Here is a 25,376-nt window from a genome sequence, read left to right as displayed (position 1 = left end):
ATTAACATCTTCACAGTGGCGGCGTCGGGGCTAATGATAGCTATATTGATTTGATATACTCTGGAAATGCCTTCACTACACTATTGACGATCTCAAAAATATTTTTAGTGAATTACTATGCCTTCCGTATTCATTGCGGGTTGCTTATCGTTAGCAACACATGAAGCACTTTGCCAAACGAGTATTTCACGTAGACAAGGAATTCCATTTGTCTGCAAGCCGTTTTGATTCCTTGGAACAAGCCGACGCAATTAGCAAATCTTTTTAGGATACCTTGACAATCATTATCCATTCTTAAAAAATAAGGGCTGATTTGGGTCACTTAAATTATACAATGTGTCGAAACAATTCACTCTTATGAAACCAGCTATGTATATCTGGTTGAGTGAATCAACCATTTGTATGCCAGCTATATGTATACTTGTTATCTTTGCATTTGGTTCATTGGAGCACAAAAGCAGCAACATATTCACATGACTTCACATGGATTCATTAATGGCGAATCTTTTATGGACCTTCCTTGTTTATAATTATCATGGTTAATTGTGAACTTATGAAAGACTTTGCTTTAGTCATCATGGAAGTATGTTTAGGATTACATTTATTTTTTTAAAATATCTTGCTTTTACTTTAAGAGGAATCTAAAGCACTTTTTCTTTAAAGCAATTTACTACTTGTAACAATCACATGCCTAGAAATTGATTCGAAACAAGTCGACTTTGTAACCAAACACACGATACTTGTGAATTTGTGATTTTAGTTAAGAATCTCGAAGGACCCGTAACAATCAGATAAGCCATTTGTGATTTTGATGTCTAGTTCGTAGATTCGGGTCAGTTTTTCGTATGATTCATGTGAATATGTGATGGGCAAGAAAATTTTTTTGATTTAATGTAGGGGGTTGCAGCAGTTCTTGATTGGTACCATTTAATGTGTTTCAATAAGTGTTTCAATTGGCTGGGTGTCACATGAGTTTTGCCTCCCCTTCCTTTTAACCTTAACTTTTTTTTTTAATGAAACATGTTTTTAGTCAGCCTTTGTTATTTTCACAAAAAAATTTATTGTTCTAGTAAAAACTTATGTACAGTTTGGTTAATAACATGACTTTGGATTGCTTAAAATTAGAGGTGAGTAAAAGTTTGCCAAAAATTTATAAGGTCGAGGACACAAACTAGGATTAGACTAATATGGGCTATATTTGGTTTCATATTTGTGGTTACAAAAACTCACAAATAGGTTGTAACGTGTAAACAAGTCAAGCCATTTGTGAGTTACTTAAGATTGGCTTTGTAAAAACTCAAATTGAGCCAACTTATATAAGCCCGACCCTTTAACTAAGCTCATTTAATAAACGAGCCTCGACGCCACCTATCAAGCTCGAGTAAGCTAACAAGCCTATAATTGTACGTAAAATTTGGTAAAGAAATTATATATATTAATTGAATATACAAATATAGTATATATAATTTCATTAATAAAGTAGTTAACAATAAAAATGAGTTAACACAAGTTTGAGAAACTATTCACGAGATGAATCCGAGCTTTAGAAATTAAACTTGAAGCGCACTGAGTTCTCATAAGTTAAACAAGCCGAGCTTGAGTTTAGAGAGAGTTGAGACCCGGCTTGGCTTGCTTACAACCCTACTCACAATGTACCCTCGGCAACAAAAAAAGAAAAAAAACCAATATAAAGTCTACAGATCTAAAAGTATAATATCAGGTCATTCCGATCTTCAAGTAAATATTAAGCTCAACACAACTAATAACGAGTTCTAGATTTTTCAAACAAATCGTTGTCGGTTAGGTTCAAATGTTCAATCCAATGAATTTGTAAGTAAACACATTTTAAATAAGAGTTACGCAAGAATCATGTTCTCTAATTCATATTTAGTGGACAAACCTTAGTAAAATACCTTTTAGATATTTGTCACTTTATTCCCAAAAGAAAAGATGTCACGTTATAACGTTATTAAAGAGCAAAAGACTTACTAATCAACTTGACTTAATTCACATAATCTTAACTTGTGGGCCATCTCTTGCACTCCATATATATAGCCATCTTGCGATCTCCTCTTCAACATCAGGACAGGACAAAATCAAGCATCTGCATTCAGGTAATTGCATATTATTATTTGAAATTTTGAATTCATAGAAGAAACCTTAATCGCTTGCTTATTTATTTGATCAAAATTTTGACTTGAAACATCATCATGATATGAAATATGATGTCTGTTCAACTATAAATAATTTTACAGAATATTATTTGAAATCAGAACTGCACAATGCCATCTGCGAATCCTGAAACATCCGATCAAGACCGAGAACCGTTCGTTGAGGTCGATCCATCAGGAAGATTCGGTCGATACAGCGACCTGCTGGGAGCCGGTGCAGTCAAAAAGGTCTACAGAGGATTTGATCAAGAAGAAGGCAGAGATGTGGCCTGGAACCAGGTCAAACTAAGAAGCTTCAATGGCGATCCGACGGTCCTTAAAAGACTGTTATCAGAAATTGAACTGTTGCAAACTCTAGAGAATGAAAACATCATTGTTCTGTATAGTTTCTGGAGGGATGTTGAAAATAATACTTTGAATTTTATCACTGAGGCCTGCGCGTCCGGTAATTTGAGGGATTATAGGAAGAAACATAGACGCGTGTCGCTCAAGGCTATGAAGAACTGGTCAAGACAGATTCTGAGAGGGTTGGAGTATTTGCATACTCATGAACCATGCATTATTCACAGGGATCTTAATTGCAGTAATATCTTCATCAATGGGAACATTGGAAAGGTAAATATTTTCTTTGATTCCAGTTTATGTGATGATTCTTTTTGTATTATGATCTTAAGCGGGTCATGTTTGCGGGTTGACGAGTCATACAGATCCCTTAAGGGGTGTTTGGGATTGCTTATGTTAAGCAACCAAAGAATTATTAAATTTTGAGACAGTTAAAAGGTGTTTGGTATTGTGTGTTATTGTGAGGGGAAAAATTAAGTTACAAAATTGTAACTTTTAACTTATGGGAAAAGTTATAAAGAGGTAAAATAAAGAATCCCAAACGCCGTGTAATGCTTAAAAGTTACAATTTACAAACCAAATTACAAATATAGGTATCTAACCAAACGAAACAAAATTTTGGTTTTTCGTATGGGTTCATTTCAGTTATGGGTCAACTTTCGGTTTTAGGTTTTGGGTTTAAAAAGAATGGCCCAAATTAATAAATTTAGGCCTAAAAGTTTTGGTTTAAATTTTTTTGTTAATCACCCATTAATGAATTTGGGCATCAAACTTTTGACCTGAAATCATGAATTTTAACTATAAACCATGATTATTAATTTCTCTTTTACATTTTAAAATTTGGCATAAAAACTCAACGGTTTACGTTATGCCATAAAACAGAGTGGCACGTGTCACAATTTTGTGAGTCCAACCTACTTTTTTCTCGTTTCTCTTATATCACCTTTCAGTCTTGTAATATATAAATTTACAAGTTTGCAAAAAAAAAATAAAAAAATTATTTAATATTTCATTCATTCAACCAGCATACGCGAGTTTTGTAACCTGTAATAGTATAAAGTTATAAAGGTCAACGTGTGAACCCGCTAGGATAACTTGAACACAACCAGTTTAACTAAATGTGTTTGTTGGTTCAGGCTAAAACTAACTAAAATCTCTTTACATTGCCCAAACCCATCATCCATGTCATGATATTGAAGCTTGCTTTTTGTTGGACCCGTTCCGTTACAACTAATTACTAATTATTATTCAATAATGCATAATCACTTTTGGACAGGTTAAAATTGGTGACCTAGGTTTAGCCGCGGTGGTAGGTAAGAACCACGCAGCTCATACATTACTAGGAACACCTGAATACATGGCTCCTGAACTATACGAGGAAGATTACAATGAACTAGTGGACATCTACTCATTTGGAATGTGTTTACTTGAAATGGCTACAATGGAAATACCATATAGCGAGTGTGACAGTATTGCTAAAATATATAGAAAAGTTACAAGCGGTGTTATGCCTCAAGCGTTTAGTAAAGTCAACGATCTTGAACTGAAAGCGTTTATTATACGATGTGTTGGTCTACCACGAGCAAGACCTTCTGCATCCGATCTTCTTAAGGACATGTTTCTCGTTGAGACCAATAGTGAAGAGAGTGACAATAGTGCCTAAATATGTATTTATGTTTTTATGTAACCTTTGTGTTCTCCGATTGTTGGTGACCTCAAGATCAAGATTCAAGATCATTCTTCATGAAAATACCAATCAAATTTGTAATATTCACGATCATACCCTTTAATGAAATTGAACGAACAAGTTTTCTTGTTTGTGTTTGTTGATTAAGCAAGTACAAGTGCTCGTAAGTCGGGTTCATTAATATTGTGAATGGAGAAAGAAACATAAACGAAATTGGCCAACATGCTTAAACAAACAGATATAGAAAGCATACAATATGAACGAACGTTCACGAACACAAATGAATGAACTGCACATGGGTCATTCATTTAATTAAATGAACAAAAAATTGTATTAATGTCCGCTCGTTTATCAAATAAACAAACATATTGACAAACAGTTGACTAACCATTTGGTTAGTTTACAGCCCGGACAAAACCAAAAGACTGTCTCAGCTTCGCATAGTCACAATGCATCAAACCGACCTTAGAAATGAAACACTCTATTTATAAACTACAGTGTGAAACTGAAGAACAATCATAGCGTCATTGATCGACAAACATGTATATATATGCCCCACCTATAAGTCCAGTTTTTATCTCGTCAGTCATCAACCCCGTTCCCAATAACACCCAACTGCCAAAGAAGATTGGTTAGGCTAAACTGTTAGGATTGGTGAAGGCCTTTGAGCCGGGTTCGTTGGTTGACGATTAGAAGACAAAAGGGGCGGGCCGTTTAATTATGATATTAGAGGAAAAACCGGATAATATCGATAAAGCCGAAGAAGCAATTTGGAACTCAAAGGACAAGAAGGCTAGAGGTAAAATTACATTGGCTTTGACGAGGAGCGTTGCTTTTAATATCATGAAAGAAACCACAGATCGTGGTATGATGACAACTCTGTCAAATATGTATGAAAAACCATCTATAGCTAATAAGTTGTTCTTGATGAGAGAATTGTTTATGACAAGGATGCACGAGGGAAGTTCAGTCACGGGTCACATTAATAATTTCAACTTAATTATGTCCAGGTTAGCTTCTGTGGGCATGAAGTTGGATAATGAGACTCAAGCTATTATGTTATTATCTTTTTTGCCTGAGAGTTGGTTTGGAACTGTAATTGATATCAGAGCTGAAGGTTCATTAAATACACGGGTGCATTAAGACGAAAGAGGATTTATCTCCGGTTCATAAACTGTATTTTGTAAAACCCTTGGTGAGGTTTTTTTTTCTTGGTTTGGCACAATAATCAAGGGGTGAATTTGGGAATTATTCACTTGGTCAAAAGGGAGGTCTACATTCCTTTTTTGTTGTTTGGGTGTGTTCTAGAAGAAAAAAAAAGACAACATATTATAAATCAAATTATATTTTATTTGTTTTTTAGGGTGGGAGGCCTATTCCACGCAAAACAGAAGAGGGAAATAGAAGTTTCTATTTTGTCCTTTAGTGTTAGGATTTTGACAAATTTTTTGAAGGCTGTCATATATTATTATTAACCATCAATCAAAAGTCTCGCAAGGAAGAAGTCGTATCCTGTTTTGTGACATCCGTTCAAAGAAAGTAGTACCGGCTACCTCTTGTTTGCCGATTAAAATTGATAGCAACTCAACCGGAAGTCTAAAACCTCTACTTCAACCGTCGATCAGGAGAAACCAGCTTTACTCGTTTCTTGTTTTTTGATTCGGGTTCATTTTGGGATTGTTTGACGTAGGTTGGGTGTTCAAGATTCGGTTTGGTATTCGGGTTTGCTTTGATCGTGAGGGTCGGGTATTTGTTGACAGGAATTTCGGGTTGCGAAAAAGGTTCAGGTTTTGGGTTAGAGTTCGGTTTTCTTTGTTTTCTTGTTTGCGATGTCTGAAGACGGGAAGGTTCGAATCGACAAGTTTAATGGGACTGATTTTGCATGGTGAAAAATGCAAATAGAGGTGTTACTTGGGGAACATAATCTTTGTACTGTGCTTAATAAAAATACCCTAGTTGTAGCCCGTGGACGTAGGTCGCCTTGACCGAACCACGTAAAAATCTCGTGTCTCTTATTTATTGCTTTCGTTTGTGCGTGTGTGTTTATGTTTCCGCTGTGTACCGACTCTGTTTAAATACCTAACATAAACATGTTTGGAACAGTTAAATATAGCGCGCTCGGTTTTTCAAAAATAGGGGATTTCAAAAACTTTGTTTAACAACGGAAATTTCCAGAAAATAACATCTAATCTCAACCCAATATGGTTTTTCAACCCGTTCCTCTCCGACGACATGCTAACTCGTCTTAACTAACCTGAAATGGCATGACCTGGCTTTCGAAAACAAGTATCAGCTATAAAGGTTGAGTAAGATAGAGGCTAAGAATCATATAACATATCTTATACTAAAGAGTAAAGACCATCCTCAAATCTATGCTTGTTACCCGCCTGCCTTCTGTTTCGATATAATCTAAACATATACTTTATACTCAAAATTATATATTTATCCATTCATCTTATCGGGTTTATCTTCATCTTAATTTATCGTATCATCTTTATCACATTGTTTAATTCATTATCTTATCTTTCGTATTTCATCATCATTTTGTGTGTGTGGGATAAAGTGATTACCGTATTGATTATCCAAAAAAATATACCCGTTTACCTAAACCGTGCATCCAAAATATATACCCGGACATGCAATTTTCAAGTTTACATTTATTTTTCTTCCACCTAGTCTAGTAAATGTACATTTTAATAGTTTCACTATGAAAAAATGAACTTTTTCTTAGAATGTGTATTGATAATAAAACTTATATTTTATATTTTATGAACTATTAACTTATCTTTTGAAAGTATATTATTACGATTTTCATATTATTTCAAACTTTTAATAATGATGATATTATGAATGCAATTTATGAATATTTTGATTTATTGTAGTTGCTTAAAACATTATTATATAAAAATTAGAATTTTAAGAAAAAATATTATTTGAAAATACCAATGTGTACTTAAGTATGCCTGTATCTACGGGTATGTCCGATACCCCGAAGAGTAATTACCAGCATATACCCAACGGGTATTGATAACTGGGATTACGAATACCCATTATGTTGTCATCATTGCCGAGGAATTTTGGCTCAAAATTACGCATACAAGAGCCAAGTTCAATGGTCAAACCAAACACAATAAATGTGATTTAAATTGAGCACTGTAAGGCCCCCTACCTGGGTGCCCTACTTTTTTGCTGGTTGGATTTATTCATTCACATAATTCGTAAAATCAGAGTTAATTAAAACATTTCGCGGAAATAAAAGTCATTCATTTATTCATAACATGACCATCTTGTCTTAAACATCATAACATAAATCCATAAAACATAAAACATTAAACGACACGGTGTCTTCTTCATAGCGATGCCAGTCTTCCTCTTATTGTCACGTGTCCTCATCAAGCAACTTGTCTCATCCTACTTGCCTGCGTGCATACTAAAAGTCAGCTACGCTGAGTGAGTTCTAGTTAATTAACGTACATTACATCCACTTACTTACCAATACCGTCCGAAGATACGTATTGATACTTACTCATTCGTCTATCATTCAATCATACATACGTACATCATACATACATTCATACTTTCATACTAACAACATACCTTGGATACTATAAAGATCCGGTCCTCACTTACCTTAGATATTATAAGGGTCCAGTGCCCTACATACCTCGGAATTATAAGGATCCGGTGTCCTTCATACCTTGGATCTCCTCAAAGTCCAGTCCCTACTTACCTTGGATATTATAAGGGTCCAGTGCCCTACATACCTCGGTTATTATTAGGGTCCGGTGCCCTCTAACATACCATACCATTCTACCTTCATTACATTTCCTTTCTATTTCCTTCAATCATAACTAATATAACATCACATACATACTAGTTAAACAATCCATATCATTCACATTCATACGCAAACATATATCTAATATACACTTACCATTTATGTCACACCCCGACCAAAGGCGGCGGAACATGCCGAGGTGTAACGATTGTCCATAAGCACATGACACTAATTAAAGTGACAGTATTTGATAAACTCATTTCATTTCACAACATCGAAAATGTCACATAACAATTATCCATAAAATAACCATAAACAAGATATCACAAAATATGGCAAATTGATATTGTTCATTTTTACTAATATCCTAAGGTCTTTGATGTCGTTTTCTTCACAATCATAAATCAACCAAGATGCAAACCTGAAACATTTCATAAAATAAAGTTTGTCAACACAAAGGTCGGTGAGCAATTCATAAGTTTGATCATATTAGTACATAATAAAGATAACCACAAAACTTGCATACGAAACGATAAATAAAAGTGGTAATTTGGATAAATAGATATCGCTAAACACATTAGCGACACCTAGCTATAAGGGGATGCCAAATAGTCTAGGATTTTATAGTTATCATTAATTGCATTACGTTAACGACACCTTGCTATAAGGGGATGCCAAATAGTCTAGGATTTTATAGTTCCACCAACCAAGAGCGATAAACACATAGGCATATAAGCATAGAACACCAAATCGAGCAATTATTTAGGTAAAGTATACAACTACGTTTGTGGTTTAAGATTCAAATATAAAGCATTTTGTTGAATAAGTATGAAATGTCACCCCCAAAATAAAAGATGGAAAATGGGGTATGAAGTACTCACCTTCAAGTGGTAAACTTGAAAGATGATAATTTGGAGATTTGTCGGAACGACGAGTTTAACGCACAATGCCTAAAAAGAAAAGAAGTCTTGAATTTAGAAAGGTTGTCTTGAAGGTCTTTAAACAAAATAAATGTTGAGAAATGTAAATAATTAAAGTTCAAGGTTTAAAATGTGACTATTTAAGAATTTATAATAATAACCCTTTAAAAATGTAAGTTTGCTCGAAACCGGGTTAAAGTATCTAACCTTAATATTTACTCAACCTATGTTAAGTAATAAGGTGGGTAAAATGCAAGAATGCAAATCCCTTTGGAATAAAGATACTAAAACGGGTTTTTTTTATCGAGTGTTCGGGTTGTCGGTTCGGGTCTTGATAATTGGTCAAACCCAAAGTCAACTTTCCAAAATATTGAATGCTATGAGATAACCCAATAAAATTTAATAAGACTTAACCAAGTATGTAGTTCCATTGTTTTAGAACTAACAACGCACGTTAAGCGAGTGTTCGGTTTTGTCGGTCCAAACTTTGTTATGAGATCAAGTTGGATCCAACATTTCCAAGTACTTAAGAAAATATTTAAAAATCAATTTGTAACTATTTTTAAAGAAATATACAAGTCTTGATGGCTAAAAAAAACACACTTGTATGTCTTAAGCGAGCAAGAATCAGTTTGGTTCGGTTTCCATCTCACAACAAGTTCATAGATGGTTTCCACATGTCTAAACAGTAAAGAACTTGTATAATAATGTACAAATAAAAAAATACCAAAAGTTAACAATAAAGTCTTTAAACAAAAGTTCGGTTTTCGGTTCGGATCGTGTTTCGGGTTAAGACCGAGGTAAGATTCTACAAACCCATAACCATAGAATTTGTAAAAATGATTTTAGAAACTTAGATCTAACACTAAGTATGTTTAAACAAACAAAACTAGTAACAAAGTTCGGTTTACGGTTTAGAGCTATTTACGGTTAAACCGAAGCATAGACTTTTAAAAACCCATAACCATAGAACTTGTAAACATGACCAACAAACTAAAATAAGCAAGATTAATATGTATGAACAAGTTACATAGATGTATATATATCAAGGACACGAAGTTCTCCATGAAGCCTTGCCTTATGGGGTCCGAAACCTCACCGACCGGAATCGGAGAAGTAACTACCAAAGGTAAACAAGGGGTGTATATTATATATATGTTGCACAACCATAAACAAGTATTAATAAGGCTACATAAACTAATTAAGATGAAAGACCAAAATCCTTAAAGAACACTTAAGAAGATAACCTTGAATCTTTGATGTTTGAGAGAGTTTTTTTTTTTGGAGTTGTAGCAAGGGAAAATGAAGAGGAAATGTGGTGTATATATAATGTTGGTGGTCAAATATGGGTGTGAGACACAAGAGTTTTTATGCAAAATGGATCAAGACAAAAACACAAAACAACAAAAAAATAAATAAATAAATAATAAATAAATAAATAAAAATACAAATAAAAATAGGATGTTTTCAATACCCAACAAGTGTGAAACAATATTGTAACATAAATCCATCATTTTGATTATAACATAAGCTTCGGATTACAAATCGGGTCGGTTTATATAATAAACAAATAAAAAAACGAATACAAACAAGACCCGAAATTGACGAATGTCACAATTTAAGTTAAGTGTATAAATCTAAACACATTGTAGTATGCACACAGTCCCGAAAACATAACACATAAAAGGGGCTAGAACTCACTTGGATCTTGTTACGTTCACCGTTTATAGTAATGCCCTTACTGAGTTGTGCGTGGCTAACTGTTTAACACATATATTCATAAATTAACCACGTACTAACATAATTAATTAGATTCGTATTTATTAGTCTAGTGTACTTGATAGGCTAGGCTCGTTTGTTTGGGCTAACAAATCTAACGAAATAACTTTATTTAACGATAGTCTTTATTTTGCGTTCATATCCTCCCATTATTATATATATATATTTCTCTTCTTCATTAATACATGTTCCTTTCCTTTAATATATTATTGTGTATGTATATATATATATATGTACCTTTATTTTAATTATATATAAATATACAAATATATTCCTTTTCTTTAATTGATTATTTATCTTAAAATATATCGGGTTATACGAAGATAACGAAGTTGGTTGGTTTGGTTTATTTTGTTGGATTATTTTGGATTAACCAGGAATGACCCAGTTCACATCGCATGAACCCCTCAGTTCGCTTCGCTTGGACTCGTTTCGCTTCGTTTGGATTCAGTTCGCTTCGCTTGGACTTGCTTCGCTTGAACTTTTTCGCTTCGTTTGGATTCAGTTCGCTTCGCTTGGACTTGCTTCGCTTGAACTTTTTCGCTTCGCATGAGCTGGTTCGCTTCGCATGAACTTTTTCGCATGACCCATTTCGCATAAAAAAAGTATTTTGCGCGAGATCCAGGATTCGATCTTGTGATATCTCACTTCCCATATTGTGTCTCAACCACTCCACCAACATTGTCTTGTGTTTAATGTTTATCTTCCCAACCTTTTATACACACATTGTATCTTCCCAACCTTTTATACACACATTGGCTGCTCATCATGAGCTTCTTTTCCTTTCCTTTTTCCTTTTTTTTTCTTTTCTTTCTCTTTTCCTTTCTTTTTCCTTCTTCTTTCTTCTTTGTTTACGAGAATTATTATTATTATTATATTATTATTAGTATTATTATTAATACTTTTATTAATTTATTTATATTAATATTAACAACTAAAATATAAACTTGGTTAGATTCAAGCTTCAAATATTATATTCTAGGCTTGCAAAGAGCCAAACTCGCGTTAGATCTACAAGTCATGAACGAGCCGAACTTAACTAACGAGTTAAACGAATCCGACCCTCAAAGTCCACATTTTTACGTCAAGTTTATATTTTTATTAACCTTTAGGCCCCGATCTATGGTTCTACCAATTTTCATGGAGAACCGACACCAAATGAACCACCTTTACACTACAAACGTACCTCTAGCAAAACTCGTTTTAGAGCTTAAATCTTGACACGAGCTAGATCTTGATTCTTCTTGTTGTTTGGATGCGGAAATCACCAAAACAACTGGATCTCGTTCTCGGGTTTCAAGGTAGGGAGAGTGTGTGTTGATAAAAATGGAAATGTATGAAATTATGAGATCTAGGGTTTTAGGGAAGATTTAAGGGGTATTATACCCTTAGCTCATAGACCTTAGGCCCATTAATCCACTAAGTCCATGTTTTATTTTTAAGTCCATATTCATTTAAGCCTATCATCTCTCATTTTAATTTATGACTTATTATTATACGACGATTAAATAACAAACTTTATTTAAATATTACTTTATTTATTATTTCTAAAAGTCGGACGTTACAAGCACCATATATACTTCTTCTAGGCGAAGAGAAAGCGAGCATGAAACTGTTTCTATAAAATGTGATTTATAGCATATGAGTTTGAAGTTGTGATGAGGGACTGATAACTCGAATGGTCATCCCATGGGTCGGTGAGAGTGTGAATGACACGTGAAAAGACAACAATAAATCTTACTTGATTTTGAATATTTACTTTGATTTTCAATTAACAAGTAAATCATGATTCATGAGTTGTCAATTCATCATATTGATAAGTTGTTTATTTACTTCTTAACTTAGCATTATTTAAATGGGTGAGACTTGACAATATTTACAAAATCAAAAACTTAATGCGAAAAGGAGCTTGATGTATTAGTTTTGACACGACATTCAATCATATGATAAATCCTTTCGTGTACAATTTTATGTGTTTTCTCCTAAATTTGTTTTCTAGGAAGGTTGTCATTTACAACGATATCAGAGATCACTAACACATGTAGCCATGAGTTATGTAACATCATTGTCGTTTATTCTCTTTGGCTTCTCATTATAGCCCTTTAAAATGTCTCTAATGTTCTACTTTAAAATATATTGGAGAATTAATATGCGAAACTAGGGTGTTCATTGTCTGATTTTGAAATTTTTAGGCAAAATCGTGAGCCAAGCTGTTAGTAACTTTTTTTAATTACTGTAAACCAAATCAAGTTGGTTTTGTTTCCTAATTGTAATATGATTATTATGGTAATGTCTTGGTCAATAAGGGTTAGATTATAAATATAGGGCTTGGTTAGAGGCTTTAGATGTGTGATCAATAGAGAATTATTGTAACGAGTTTTTGAGTCAGTTTTCTCTTGCAATAATAAAGTGTTTGATCGATCATGTGCCTTGAAGTGGTATCAGAGCTTGGTGTAATCGTGGCCCAAGCTCGTGGTACCCGGGATTAATATCAAGATCTAGCCGCCGTATGGAAGCCTGTCGCTGTCATGAATAGATCTAGGGCAAATCGTTTTTGACAAGGAGAGATCTACAAAGTGAGATCTATGGTCAACCGATCAGAGACGCCAAGAAAGATCTAGGACTGCCTACTGATTGCTTCAAGAAGCTGCGCAAGATTTTGTTTATTAATTTCAGGAACTACGGAACCAAAGCCGAGTCATATTTGCTGCCCAAGTTAGTGACAAGAAGACCGCTTTTTGATTTTCTTGGTTAATTGATTCAGATTTTGATTTTAAGTTGGAAGTCAGATCTGAACCGTGATCCGAAGGACTGGATCAAGAACACAAAATGACCGATGGCTATTGTACAAGAAAAATCGAGTTACAGTTACGGTTCCGAAATTACGGGGGTGATTGTTGGTAATTCCGGACCGTGTTGACAAGTTGGTGAATATGGAAGGACCTAAGTTGACAAGTTGGTCAAGTTGGTTTTGTTTCCTAATTGTAACATGATTATTATGGTAACGTTTTGATCACTAAGTTAGAGTTAGATTATAAATATAGGGCTTGGTTAGAGGCTTTAGATGTGTGATCAATAGAGAATTATTGTAATGAGTTTTTGAGTCAGTTTTCTCTTACAATAATAAAGTGTTTTCTCTTGCAATAATAAAGTGTTGTTCATATTAGTAGTCCAATCTCGTATTACTCATATCTATCAATTTTATTTTGTGTTAGCTCCAAACAAAAATCCATGACAAAGGAATGTAACACTAAGAGAGAGGCTAACCCTCTCCTTTCTCCTGCACCCGTCCTAATGGTTTTGTTAGCGTCAAGCTACCTTTCATGACCGACACTACCACCTCTAACACCCAAAACAAACTAGACATATCTTCTCTACCTAGCCTAAAACACGTACGATAAGACCAACACATGATAATTTTCAGATTGTTCCTCCCATTCTACTGCCAACCTTTTCTTGCCTACCTAATACTTAGTTGGCTATCTTCAAACCTTTAACCCAAAATAATATGCACTTGGATGAACTCCATGGTTTTAACATTATCCGTGCCAAGGTCCCACCTACTCCATAAACAAATCAACTACCATTTATGCCCAGACAATTATAAAGAAATAAATATATTTCAAGGCCACCTCAGGATGCCTCTAATTAATTGTCACTCCCATACAAACACACATCCATATATAAAATGTTCTCCTTGTAAGATAAGCAACTTTGTATGATCAAGATGTCAAAAACGTGGATAGGATGGTACAAAAGACCGGAAAGATCACCTTCAAATATTATTAGGATGTTACAATTTTCCTATTTTACACGACTTCCTTTATTGAAACACATGGATATTACAATATATTTACTTTCTAAAAGCAAAACTTTCTTTATTCGAAGACTCACAATAATAGTCCGTCATTTAAAAATGCCCGAGGATCAAGTCCTATACGTCTAGTGCGCATTTAATACAACACATTCTGAGTTTAAAGTATACAACCTAAACATTTATCAAACATTCCCAAACCATATAAAAACATACTTTTTTTTTGGAACGACCAACTAAGTAACGTCGGATGTTCCGTACGCGGCCCCCAGTGGCTAAAGGTAGCCCAAGCCGGCCACGAGTCCGGACAGACAGAGCCCCTAACGGTCCACCTATTGAGGGATTCTCCAGATAAAACCCGACCCTCACGCCCGCCAAACGGCACGATAGCGAGGAGCCAGTAAAACCGGGTGAGATCAGGACTCGAACCCTGACAAGTCAGGGTCATCCCTCATATCTCCTATATAAATTGATGATAGTGAGGTTTGATCCCCCACCTCTTACTAGTGAAGTGAGTGCTCATCCATTGAGCCGCTTTCAATTTATATATAAAAACATACTATCATACTAAATATCAACACACATATTTGATATTTCAACAAATAAGTACTTTTTAACATTATAGAGAAACATATTGCATATATCATGCCTCTTCTTTCGTAATCAAGTGTATGTGATGCACATACGATAACCACGAACAAAGAACATCAACCGTTGATCAACCGACAACCGGGTAGATCCACGTGGGTCACAGGGTAACCTATGCACTGACATACGTAGGATATATACCAAGGATTTAGCCATTAAGTATATAAACCTCAGGCTGGAGAATATCAACCAAAAGTTTTTATCTTTTTTATTTCTTTCTTGATTTCTTCCCACCCATCCATCCACACGTATTCACCATTACCCCCAAATATTAATCAAAGATTTCTTCACACATTTTGTTCCTCCTTCCTTCCTTTAATCAATTATTGTTATCACCAACAGTTTGAATCACCAGAATCACACAGGGGGCAGCCTTGAGGAGGATGAACGTGCCCTCGGTTCTTATTACACCTCCTCTCAGATCCTAATTCAACCCTCAAGATTCATTCTTTCTTGGTGGGTTTTTGATAAAGATTCGTCTGATTTATTCAATTTTCAATTTTTGATTGTTTTGCTTTCAGGGTTGTTGTTCGATTGATCCGATGGTTTCTGATTGAATTGATAATAAATAATTGATTATACCCAAATCTTATCGGAAGTTTACTAATTGTTGTTTGATTGAATATTGATCATCGTGAGGTATGCTGGTTTAATTTTGATAATCTTGATCTGCATTCTTGCTTTGTGAATGCTGAATTTTGATATTGTTTGTGAATTGGTGTTTAGAAAATGCAATCCGATCTTGGCAAGCTGTTCATTGGTGGGATATCGTGGGACACGGATGAAGAGCGTTTGAAAGAGTATTTCAGTAGCTTTGGCCAGGTTTTGGAAGCTGTGATCATGAAGGATCACACCACGGGCCGGGCCCGTGGGTTCGGGTTCATTGTCTTCTCGGACCCTGTCGTTGCAGAACGAGTTACCAAAGAGAAACACAACATCGATGGCCGAATGGTAAGCTGTTGCAATTCTTTATTTTGCGATTCGGGTATGTCTTTGGGGCGCGTATAGGTACTTTGAAGGGGATTTGTGCTACCTTATTCATGACTCTTTGCTATTTTATTTGTTACTATTATAGTTTTGCATCTATTTTTTTGTTATCTGTAGTTTACTACTATTTTCTTTAGTACCTTATTCATGTCTCTCTTTGCTGTTATATTTGTTCCCATTATAGTTTTTCTACCATTTTTGTTATCAATAGTATACTGGTTGTATATTTAGTACGTTATTGCAGTTTTATTTGTTATCATTTTGTATTACAGTAGTTTACTACTATTATCATTAGTGCCTTATTCATGTCGCGCTCTGCTTTTATTATCTGTTAACTACTGCTATAATCTTTTAGTACCTTGTTCATGTCTCTCTGCTACTTTATTTGTTGCTATTACAGTTTTTCTACCATTTTATGTTATCAGTAGTTTACTTCCATAATCTTTAGTACCTTATTCATGCCTCCACTATTTTATTTGTTTCCATTATAGTTTCTCTAACATTTTTGTGTTATCCGTAGTTTACTTCTATTATTTTTAGTACCTCATTCATGCTCCTTTGTTTGTCATTATTACAATTTTCTTATCAGTTAGTCTTATCGGTAGTTTGCTGCTACTATTTTTAGTACCTTTTGTTTCTGTTTTTAAGTTCTTGTGTCACACTTTATGTTATCTGGATACTATACTTTATGTGCCAAGGAAAACTTTTTGGAGACAATGGTCTCAGCAAAAACAAAAGGCTTGATATGGGTGGGATTTTGCTTGGTACGCTTATTTGTTTGTTTTGCGTGATTTAGATTCAACAATGGAACCAATTTTGTTGCAGGTTGAGGCCAAAAAGGCGGTTCCTAGAGACGATCAAAGCACTATTAGTAGATCAAGTAGTAGCATTCAGGGTTCACCAAATCAGGGCCGAACCCGGAAGATTTTTGTAGGCGGGCTAGCATCAACTGTAACCGAGAACGATTTCAAGAGGTATTTTGAACAATTTGGAACGATCACAGACGTTGTTGTTATGTACGACCACGGTACCCAAAGGCCACGTGGGTTTGGGTTTATCACTTATGATTCAGAAGACGCGGTTGATACAGTATTGTTGAAGACGTTTCACGAGCTTAACGGTAAAATGGTTGAGGTCAAACGAGCCGTTCCAAAAGAGCTTTCACCGAGCCCGGCCCGAAGCCCACTCAGTGGATATCCTTACAGGTTGACCCGAACCGGTAGCTTTCTTAATGGGGGTTATTCTCCGAGTGCGGTTGGGATTGGGGGCTATGGGGTTAGAATGGATGGAAGATTCAGCCCGATTCCTTCAGGTCGGGTCGGGGTCAGCCCATTTGGGTCTGGGTATGGAATGGGTTTGAACTTTGAGCCTGGGATGGGCGGGAATTACACGGGTGGTGCTGGTTTTAATAGTGTTTCGGGTTATGGAAGAGGAATTGGGCCAGGGCCAGGCCCAGGCCCGTATTATGGTGGGAACTCGAATCGGTTTGCGAATCCAGTAGGTTTTGATGGGTCAAATTCAACTTCTTTTTTCAGTACCAATCCTCGTAATTTATGGGGTAATGGCGGGCTCAACTACGGGTCAAACTCAACGGGCTCGACTGGGGTAATTGGTGGGAGTATTTTGGGGAATAATGGGGTTAACTGGGGGTCTTCTCAAGGTTCAAGCAATGGTGGTTCTAGTGGTAATATTGGTTATGTTGGTGGGGATAATAATAACAACTATGGGTTAAGAGGTGCAGGATATGGAAGAAATGCTAGTAATAGTGTGGGCCCGACATCATCGTATGGTGGGTCGAGTGTAAGTTATGATGGCCCTTTTTCGGATTTCTATGGTGGTGGTGGTGGTAGCGGGTCGGTTTATGGGGTTGACCCTACTTGGCGGTCGGGAAATAGTGAGCGAGAGGCTCCTGGACCGTTTAACGGGTACGGGTTAGGTGGTGGTGCTGATATTCAGGGTAAAAGTTCTTCTGGTTATGTTGGTGGTTATGGTGTTGCTAAGATACAAGAAAGCCGAGGTATGGTTTTTGGTAAATTAATAATTTTTTTAATATTTTAGAAGTAATCATGTGCTGGTAATGCAACCATTATGATAGTTTAGTTATGCTGGAATAAAATTAGGGTTAGGCCCATTAGCTTAGCCGATTAGTATTATAAGTTATATTGGGATATATTTTGAGATTTAATATATAAGTTATAGATCTTCTTGGTCCTGTCTGGCTAGTTTTGACAAACTTTGAATCGAATTGCTAACTTTGGTTTGAGAAAAGACAAACCAAATCGCCTAGTTTGGTTGGGTTCGCTGAACTTGCTGGTTTTCACGTTTTGACGGCTCGGTTTAGGCGGTTTAGCGGTTTTAGACAAAAAAAATTTGCTACTTTTTAAAAGCATAACCGTGAACCGAACTAAAAATAAGGATTGTTTATGAATATGATAATATTATGTATATGCAACTTTGTATTTGTAAAATGAAAAAAATAAATAGTAAAATGTTAAAACAGTGGTTCGGTTTACAAGGCCTGGTTCCAAGTCCAGATCGTAAACTCATTAAACTTCAAACCAAACCGTGAATCGGGTCATACATGTTTTAAACCAGTCAACTTTCTTGGCGGTTTGGTCTATTGCAGTGGTTTATGAACATCCCTTTTATATAAACAGATGATGTATGTATAGGCAACCCAAGTTTTAGAAGTTTTCACTAAGCCTGAAGTGACAAGCTAGGGTTATTTTGTTATTTTTGATGGCCTATGCATACATTATCACTTTTTGTATACTTACATACTCGTTTTTGTTTGTTACAGGCATCACCGGGTAGTAGAATGCAAGAAATAGCTGCAGTTTGGTTTTATGAGGTGATATGTGAAGGGTTATAAGTGTTTTTTTTAATATTTATGTTTTAATGGATTGAATTTTTAACTTACATTTTTGGTCCTTTTCGAGTGAGATGTAAAATCGGTTTGCGGCGTATAGTAAAAAAGAAAAAGAAAAATGTGTCATCTTGCATCTCTCGGATGATACAAAAGACGATGTTTTGCCTGGGCAAGGTTTAAGGTTCGGGTTTTTTGTTTTTTTTTTCTTGTGCTAGTGAAACTGCAAAGTTTCATGTCGTTATGGTCGTTTTCAGGGTTTGGTTTTTATATTTGGTTTTGCCAGCAAGGAGTTTTGTTTAAACTCAGAATTGTACTAGAATTATTATTGTTGGTTTTTATTACTAGTGTTAAAAATTTAAGGGATACTCATCTTGTGTTCCCATTAATAAGTTATCTTGACCTTGATAGTTTTTTTTCCTTTTTCGTTTACATGACTGTTAACAAACATGTAATTTATGTTTGCTTCATTAAATGAGTAAGTATGAATAAATGTTTTGCTCGTTTATTTATAATGTTAAACGTAAGGTAATCTATCGTTTATTTACATTCATGAACATAATGTAATCTATTCAGCAAGGGTGGTTTAGTTATTTTCTTTTATATGCATTTAGACGTAAGTTTTTTGGATATTTCAGATTATTTGTGCTTAAATTATGATTTTGTATGTGCTTATTTATAAGTTTTTACTCTTTAATTTGACACTTTAACAGATAAACAAACAAAAATAAACAGGCTTGTGTGTTTACCAACATGGCTTTGTAATTCGACCGGGTAAACTGTGTAATGTAGGTAGTCATAAGGGGATAAAACCTGCAAACAACAGAGCAAAATATATGTGTAATGATCAAGTTAGTCAGTCTATTGTAAGTAGGTATTAGACAATAAGGTGACTGCTACAAAAACCCCAAACTCCAAAACTCTGTAAAACGTACAGAAAATTAAGCAAAGGGTGCTTAATGATCAAGAAAGCCGAAAACGATGCCACGTTCATGAGAAAAATGAAAAGTTAACAATGCCTACAAAGCATGGTTGTAGAAAGTGCTATGTGTTAGTCGGACGGTGACAAACTGACTAGAATTAATTCAGGAATAATCGGATCGGACTTTTCATGTATAACTTTAAAACTTTTTAGACATCTATATCTATATCTATACTATATATAATATAGGAGTAATGGAACTCTTAAATTTTAAAAGGTACAAGACTCGGTGCAAAAGGCACAACATGTAATGTACAAAGTTTAGGGGCAATATTGTCTTTAGATCACAATCAGTTTAATTTCTTAAAAAATAGTAACAAGTTTGGACCTTCAACTTCAATTAACTTTTGTTAATTTGTATAAGGGTGCTACTAAACATATGCCTCTTTCAACTATTTTTACTAAACCTATCATCATCTTCAAATTTCATGTTGATACGATCTAAATATTTTTGTTCTACATTTTGTCATTTTGTTATATTTACCATCATTACTTAAATTCTTTTTCTACTCTTTTAAAGAAAGTTTTTTTTATATATATTATAAAACATTTCTATAATTATTTTAAAACAACTTAAACGTTTTCTTTTTTATAAAACATTTCTATAAAAAAACATTTATATATATTATAAAACATTTCTATAATTATTATAAAACATTTCTATGAAAAAAAGATTAAATAATATATAACTTGATCAACAAGTTTGGTTATGCTCTCATGTGTCACAAATCTCATGCACATGAACCTGAAAAAAAAAAAATTCATATTGTTTTGATTTTTTTTAGTATGGGGGAAGAGACATATGCTGATAAAAAATACACAATACTCTTTGTATCGTTTGTATTGGGGGGGGGGGGGGGGTTATATTCGGTCTAATCCTTTATATAATAGTTACACATTTAACCCTTATTCAAAACCAACTATCCCCACGACTTTTTAACGACAATAAATTTTTCACACGTTAATATTTAAAAAAATTACATTATAAAAACGAGCATTTTATTCTTTTTTATTTGAGTATGGTATTGCTGTACTTCTGTAACTTTTAAAAAATTAGCATATTACGTGATTACAAGTTATGACCGACAACAAGTCGAGTCCTGCGAGCTCATGTCATATGCAAAACCAAATTAGGATCGGAATGAGTTGATACAAAAATGATTAATTAGTTCCGTTTATGTCGGTATGGGTTCGAGTCGAAAGGGATCGAACATGTTTAAGGTTAGAACAATGTTGGGTTGGTTTAAAAAATTATTTATTTAAATCTATATATTTCAGCTTTGCTCCTAGACTTTCACCATCGATTATGCTGATGACTTTGTTTACATGTATTGGGACCGATAAACGCGTGCCAAACGCCACGCAACACACATAATCCAACATTGGTAATAACTCAACCCAACGCCTTGCACCTGCATTCAGCGTGAATTACTCGCGCGGTGTTGGTTACGCAAGTTTAATGCTTGTAACGTGCATTCTGGTGCCGGTTCGTGTGCTCAATCTCTGGTTACACGGGTATTAGCTCTGCAGTATAGGGTGTTCAAAAGAATCCGAATCCACGTAAACTATCCGAAATATTAAATTTAATATTTTTTAATTAGATTTTATATACCAAATTACAAAATGATAAAAGATGAAACCCTAAACTGTTAAAACATATGCTGCACTAATTCTCTCTGAGCTCTCACTCTCTCTGGTTCCACGGCATCTCACATCGGCCGGTGGCGGCGTCTACTCTCCAGGAACCACACTCCAGCCCTCCACGGTGGTCTTGGACTCCGGCCCTCTGCATTCCGTCGACTCGATAAGGTATCCATCTCAGTTGTATCACAAATTGTTAATTACAGATTTGCTCAACGATGTTTTATTTGTGTCAAAGATTGGTAGGTAGATTACAGATTCTAGATTAACTTCATTCTTTTAAGAGTTTTCTTTCCTTTTTTTTTTGTTTCTGTTTTTCTGATTTTCGGATATCCGTTTCACTATTAGAACTTCGGATTCGGATAGTTAAATCCACTATCCGAAATCCGAAACTCCAGATATCCGTCTTTGAACACCCCTACTTTGCACGAAGTACACGTGTGTGCCCTGTCATCAGGTGACCGTCACTGTATGTGTTTGAGGTCAGGTTGCGCGTCCACCCTGCCGCACCGCGTGGGCACCCAACTAGTATATATATATAGTTAAGTTTATACCTTTGATATATAATTTTATTTATAAAGTGAAGGATCATGTGTAAAATATAGTGAAATTAAAGAGGGGGTTAAAAGTTCCGAAACTTCTTCAATAACCCCCTTGTTGCTTGCTTTGCCTAGTTCATCACAACGGTGCACCAACCCACCCCCAAATTCAATTGGATTTTGCTCCTAACTGAGGTAAAAAAATGTCAATTTTGACCCATTTTGATTCAATTTTGACCCAGCATGTCCGATTTTGACTAACGCCTCCTAATACGAGTGATTTGACTCCGATTAGCAACTAATTTCCGCCTATTTACAACTCCGATGCCATGTTCCGGCATCATATAAGCAAGACATAGTCGAACCTGACGATCCCTCTTTCTTTGTATCACAGCTAATTTAGTAGTATGTTTTTAGCTTCCTTCAAGCTTGAGATGTTTTGATGCAATGCAGTTGTGTGATTTCATTTCAAATGTTGTCTTATTAAATCTTATCGGCATAGGACTTGAAGTCTTGAACGCTATCAGATATCGAAAGCCAAGATTTGGAATCTGAAATCCTAGAGATTGGAAGAATAGTAGAGTTACAGATAGGTGATTTTAGATCTTTGCATCAACTGCATCTGCTGCTGATCTAAAACCCTAATAGGAATTGACAAAGTTGAATACAATATCTAAGTTATTGGTTTTAAAAAATTAGGGGCGGCTGCTTCAAGTGATTATGTCATTGTGGAATTGAGCAACATTTTAAGTAATTCATTTCTACTTTTTTTAGTGATCATCTGATGAAACATCATAGACTTGTGCTTATCAGAAATGCACAAAGCATGTCGGTATTGCTAGTATTATAGTAATAATAGTTATTATTAGTAATGCTTGTACCTAGCACGCCAGATTGAGCTTGCATCAAATGATATATAGGAAAATTATCGGCCAATCACCAGTAAATGACAGAAATTTATTTAAACAGCTTTAAGGTTAGTTGGGTTGATTTAGTTAGGTAATAGGTATATTGAGTTGATTTTGTGCATTCTGAATGACTGTCTCATGGTTGTGTGTTAATTGCTTCAAGATTCACAAAATTGATGTTATTTGGGTCGCAAGTACAGATCTATCTATATTTAGAGCTCATTATTTGTAATGTGTAATCATTTGACCCGTTTTAATGAATCCGTTGACGAAAATTCTTGGATCCCTAATTTGCTATTTCTAACTCGGAACTTGAATTTACAAATGACGGTGGAGTTGTTGTAGCTTATCTTCTTGATTGCTCCAGAGTGAATCATATTAAAACTATTTGTTTAATTTATTTTAAATTTTGACAGGCAGTGAAACGCATTACAAGATGGACGATATAAATAATAATTTTGAATCTAAAAGAATTGTTTTCGTGACTGTTGGCACAACATCTTTCGATTCCCTTGTTAGAACGGTTGACTCTGACCAAGTCAAACAAGCATTGTCAGAAAAAGGATACACTCATCTTGTCATTCAAATGGGCCGTGGATCCTACATCCCTAAAAAGGTATCTTGCATCGAACGGATTTGTAATCTTTATTGAATAAAGTTTTGATTTTTAGTGATTAAAGATTTAAATTAAGATAATGAATTTCAGTGTAGTGACGAAGATGGATCGCTGGTTGTTGATCACTTTACTTTTTCATCGAGCATTGCAGATTATTTGAGATCAGCATCTCTAGTTATAAGCCATGCAGGTATCAGTGACCTTATTTAATTTATAATTCAACATTAAAGGTTTTTTTAGTTATATTAATAATTAGATATATAACCCAAGATTAAGGTTAATTAGCTATATTAATAATTATGGGTGTGAATTTCTGACACGACATGGAAACATGCCACGAACCTAGCACAAAAGTCACGGTTTGTGTTAAGTCTAAATGGTTCGTATCAGTTTCAGGTTGAATCCGCAAACATGCTTAGCTGAAACATTGTGTAAAGGTTGACACGTATAATCTGTTTATCTTTTTAGTTTCTTTAAAATGTGTTTTTATGTTATAACTCAAAATGGTTAGGTATCTTATGCCAAGAATAAAAAAATTAAAGTAAAATTAACAAGTTTTATAATTTAAAGTAATTGTCTAATATACATTTATAATTTAAAAGTAGTTGTTTTATATATTTTATATACATTTCTATTATTTTGTTGTAAATTTGTTATTTTCAAGTATTGACATGGAAAAGGTAAATATTAAGAAAATTTAGGATAATAAAGTCCTGTCAATTCGGAAATGTTTGTGTCGCTTTCTGGTTCATGTGTTCGACATGATTTTCGTTTTCCTGTACCGAATATTCGAATACTCTTCTTAATAATACTATTTTAAACTCCTTTTTTGCAGGATCAGGGAGCATATTTGAGACACTAAGGTTTGCAAAACCGTTAATAGTGGTAGTAAACGAGGACCTAATGGACAACCATCAAAGTGAGCTTGCTGAAGAACTTGCAGAAAGGAAACATTTATTTTGTGCTCTCCCTCAAACACTCTTCCAGGTCATGAAATCGCTTAATTTGGATACTATTGTTCCATATGAACCCGGTGATGCTAATCCAGTTGCTAAATTAATCAATAAGCATCTTGGTTTCCCTGTTGATTAATCATAATTCAGAAATCTAGAACCACTTTTACTCATGTACCAGTTATCATTACATATAACTATGTATCAAATATTCTAAACTTCAGACAAGAAATATAATCTTTTTGCTGATTGAAGATTATCTGAAAACTGCGGGCTTTTGAGGGATACAATCCAAAACTAAATTAGACGCATGCCTTGCTTGATTACATAGCAAGGAACCCGCCCGCAAACGGGCTGGCATTAGCGCAAGTGGTAGTCTTATAATACATGGTTGAAACCTGAAAGCTAAGATCTCTAAACAGTGTAATTTTGTTATAGTTAATGGGCTGGTGGTTGAACACTTGAACCTGACAAGAATCTTAAAATTTGAGAACCTATAATATTGATGGTTTGTATTAAGGGCCAATAATTGGTTGAACCTGACAAGAATCTTAAAAATTGACATGAACCTATAATATTGATGGTTTGGCATGAACCTATAATTGATTGAACATTTTATGCTATATACAATTAACATTGTACTATGATGATGCTGATTCGGTTATTAAGGGCCAATATTAGTTATGTTAACTCGGAAAAGATTAACCTTCATAGGAACCAAACTATTCAAGGGGAACTGCCACAT

General features: G+C 34.8%; 3 protein-coding genes across 4 annotated transcripts; all 3 read left to right on the top strand.

Moving 5' to 3' along the window:
- Positions 1-2,086: 2,086 nt before the first annotated feature.
- Positions 2,087-4,312, top strand: LOC143601055 (putative serine/threonine-protein kinase WNK11). The gene is made up of 3 exons (XM_077078564.1): positions 2,087-2,114; positions 2,256-2,786; positions 3,790-4,312. Exons 2-3 carry the CDS (start codon positions 2,283-2,285, stop codon positions 4,174-4,176), a joined length of 891 nt encoding a protein of 296 aa, XP_076934679.1. The 5' UTR covers positions 2,087-2,114; positions 2,256-2,282; the 3' UTR covers positions 4,177-4,312.
- An 11,158-nt stretch (positions 4,313-15,470) lies between these two features.
- On the top strand, positions 15,471-19,354 carry LOC143601480 (heterogeneous nuclear ribonucleoprotein 1-like). Of its 2 annotated transcripts, XM_077078892.1 has the most exons (5): positions 15,471-15,595; positions 15,661-15,778; positions 15,866-16,090; positions 16,952-18,143; positions 18,927-19,354. In XM_077078892.1, exons 3-5 carry the CDS (start codon positions 15,869-15,871, stop codon positions 18,938-18,940), a joined length of 1,428 nt encoding a protein of 475 aa, XP_076935007.1. In that variant the 5' UTR covers positions 15,471-15,595; positions 15,661-15,778; positions 15,866-15,868; the 3' UTR covers positions 18,941-19,354. The 2 variants fall into 2 exon arrangements, with proteins under 2 accessions (XP_076935007.1, XP_076935001.1); XM_077078886.1 differs by lacking the exon at positions 18,927-19,354 and having other exon boundaries at positions 16,952-18,781.
- Positions 19,355-23,456: 4,102 nt separating this feature from the next.
- On the top strand, positions 23,457-24,824 carry LOC143601045 (uncharacterized). The gene is made up of 3 exons (XM_077078557.1): positions 23,457-23,678; positions 23,769-23,868; positions 24,514-24,824. The coding sequence occupies exons 1-3, from the start codon at positions 23,499-23,501 to the stop codon at positions 24,768-24,770; spliced, it is 537 nt and encodes a 178-aa protein (XP_076934672.1). The 5' UTR covers positions 23,457-23,498; the 3' UTR covers positions 24,771-24,824.
- The last annotated feature ends 552 nt before the right edge of the window (positions 24,825-25,376 follow it).

Source organism: Bidens hawaiensis, unplaced genomic scaffold (genome assembly GCF_021521415.1).
Source record: "Bidens hawaiensis isolate Kalapana, Puna unplaced genomic scaffold, B.hawaiensis_p1.1 tig00001960_1, whole genome shotgun sequence".
In the NCBI taxonomy this organism is placed as follows: Eukaryota; Viridiplantae; Streptophyta; class Magnoliopsida; order Asterales; family Asteraceae; genus Bidens; species Bidens hawaiensis.
The sequence above is the reverse complement of the archived record's forward strand: the minus strand, read 5'-3'. Positions and strand labels throughout refer to the sequence as shown.

What these genes read in the sequence shown, in the direction of transcription:
- LOC143601055 (XM_077078564.1), top strand. Translation starts at nt 2,283, where the DNA reads ATGCCATCTGCGAATCCTGAAACATCCGATCAAGACCGAGAACCGTTC. An exon ending in TCAATGGGAACATTGGAAAG is followed by an intron (nt 2,787 to 3,789) that starts GTAAATATTTTC and finishes ACTTTTGGACAG; the next exon opens with GTTAAAATTGGTGACCTAGG.
- LOC143601480 (XM_077078886.1), top strand. Translation starts at nt 15,869, where the DNA reads ATGCAATCCGATCTTGGCAAGCTGTTCATTGGTGGGATATCGTGGGAC. An exon ending in ACAACATCGATGGCCGAATG is followed by an intron (nt 16,091 to 16,951) that starts GTAAGCTGTTGC and finishes ATTTTGTTGCAG; the next exon opens with GTTGAGGCCAAAAAGGCGGT.
- LOC143601045 (XM_077078557.1), top strand. Translation starts at nt 23,499, where the DNA reads ATGGACGATATAAATAATAATTTTGAATCTAAAAGAATTGTTTTCGTG. An exon ending in GATCCTACATCCCTAAAAAG is followed by an intron (nt 23,679 to 23,768) that starts GTATCTTGCATC and finishes AATGAATTTCAG; the next exon opens with TGTAGTGACGAAGATGGATC. An exon ending in TCTAGTTATAAGCCATGCAG is followed by an intron (nt 23,869 to 24,513) that starts GTATCAGTGACC and finishes CCTTTTTTGCAG; the next exon opens with GATCAGGGAGCATATTTGAG.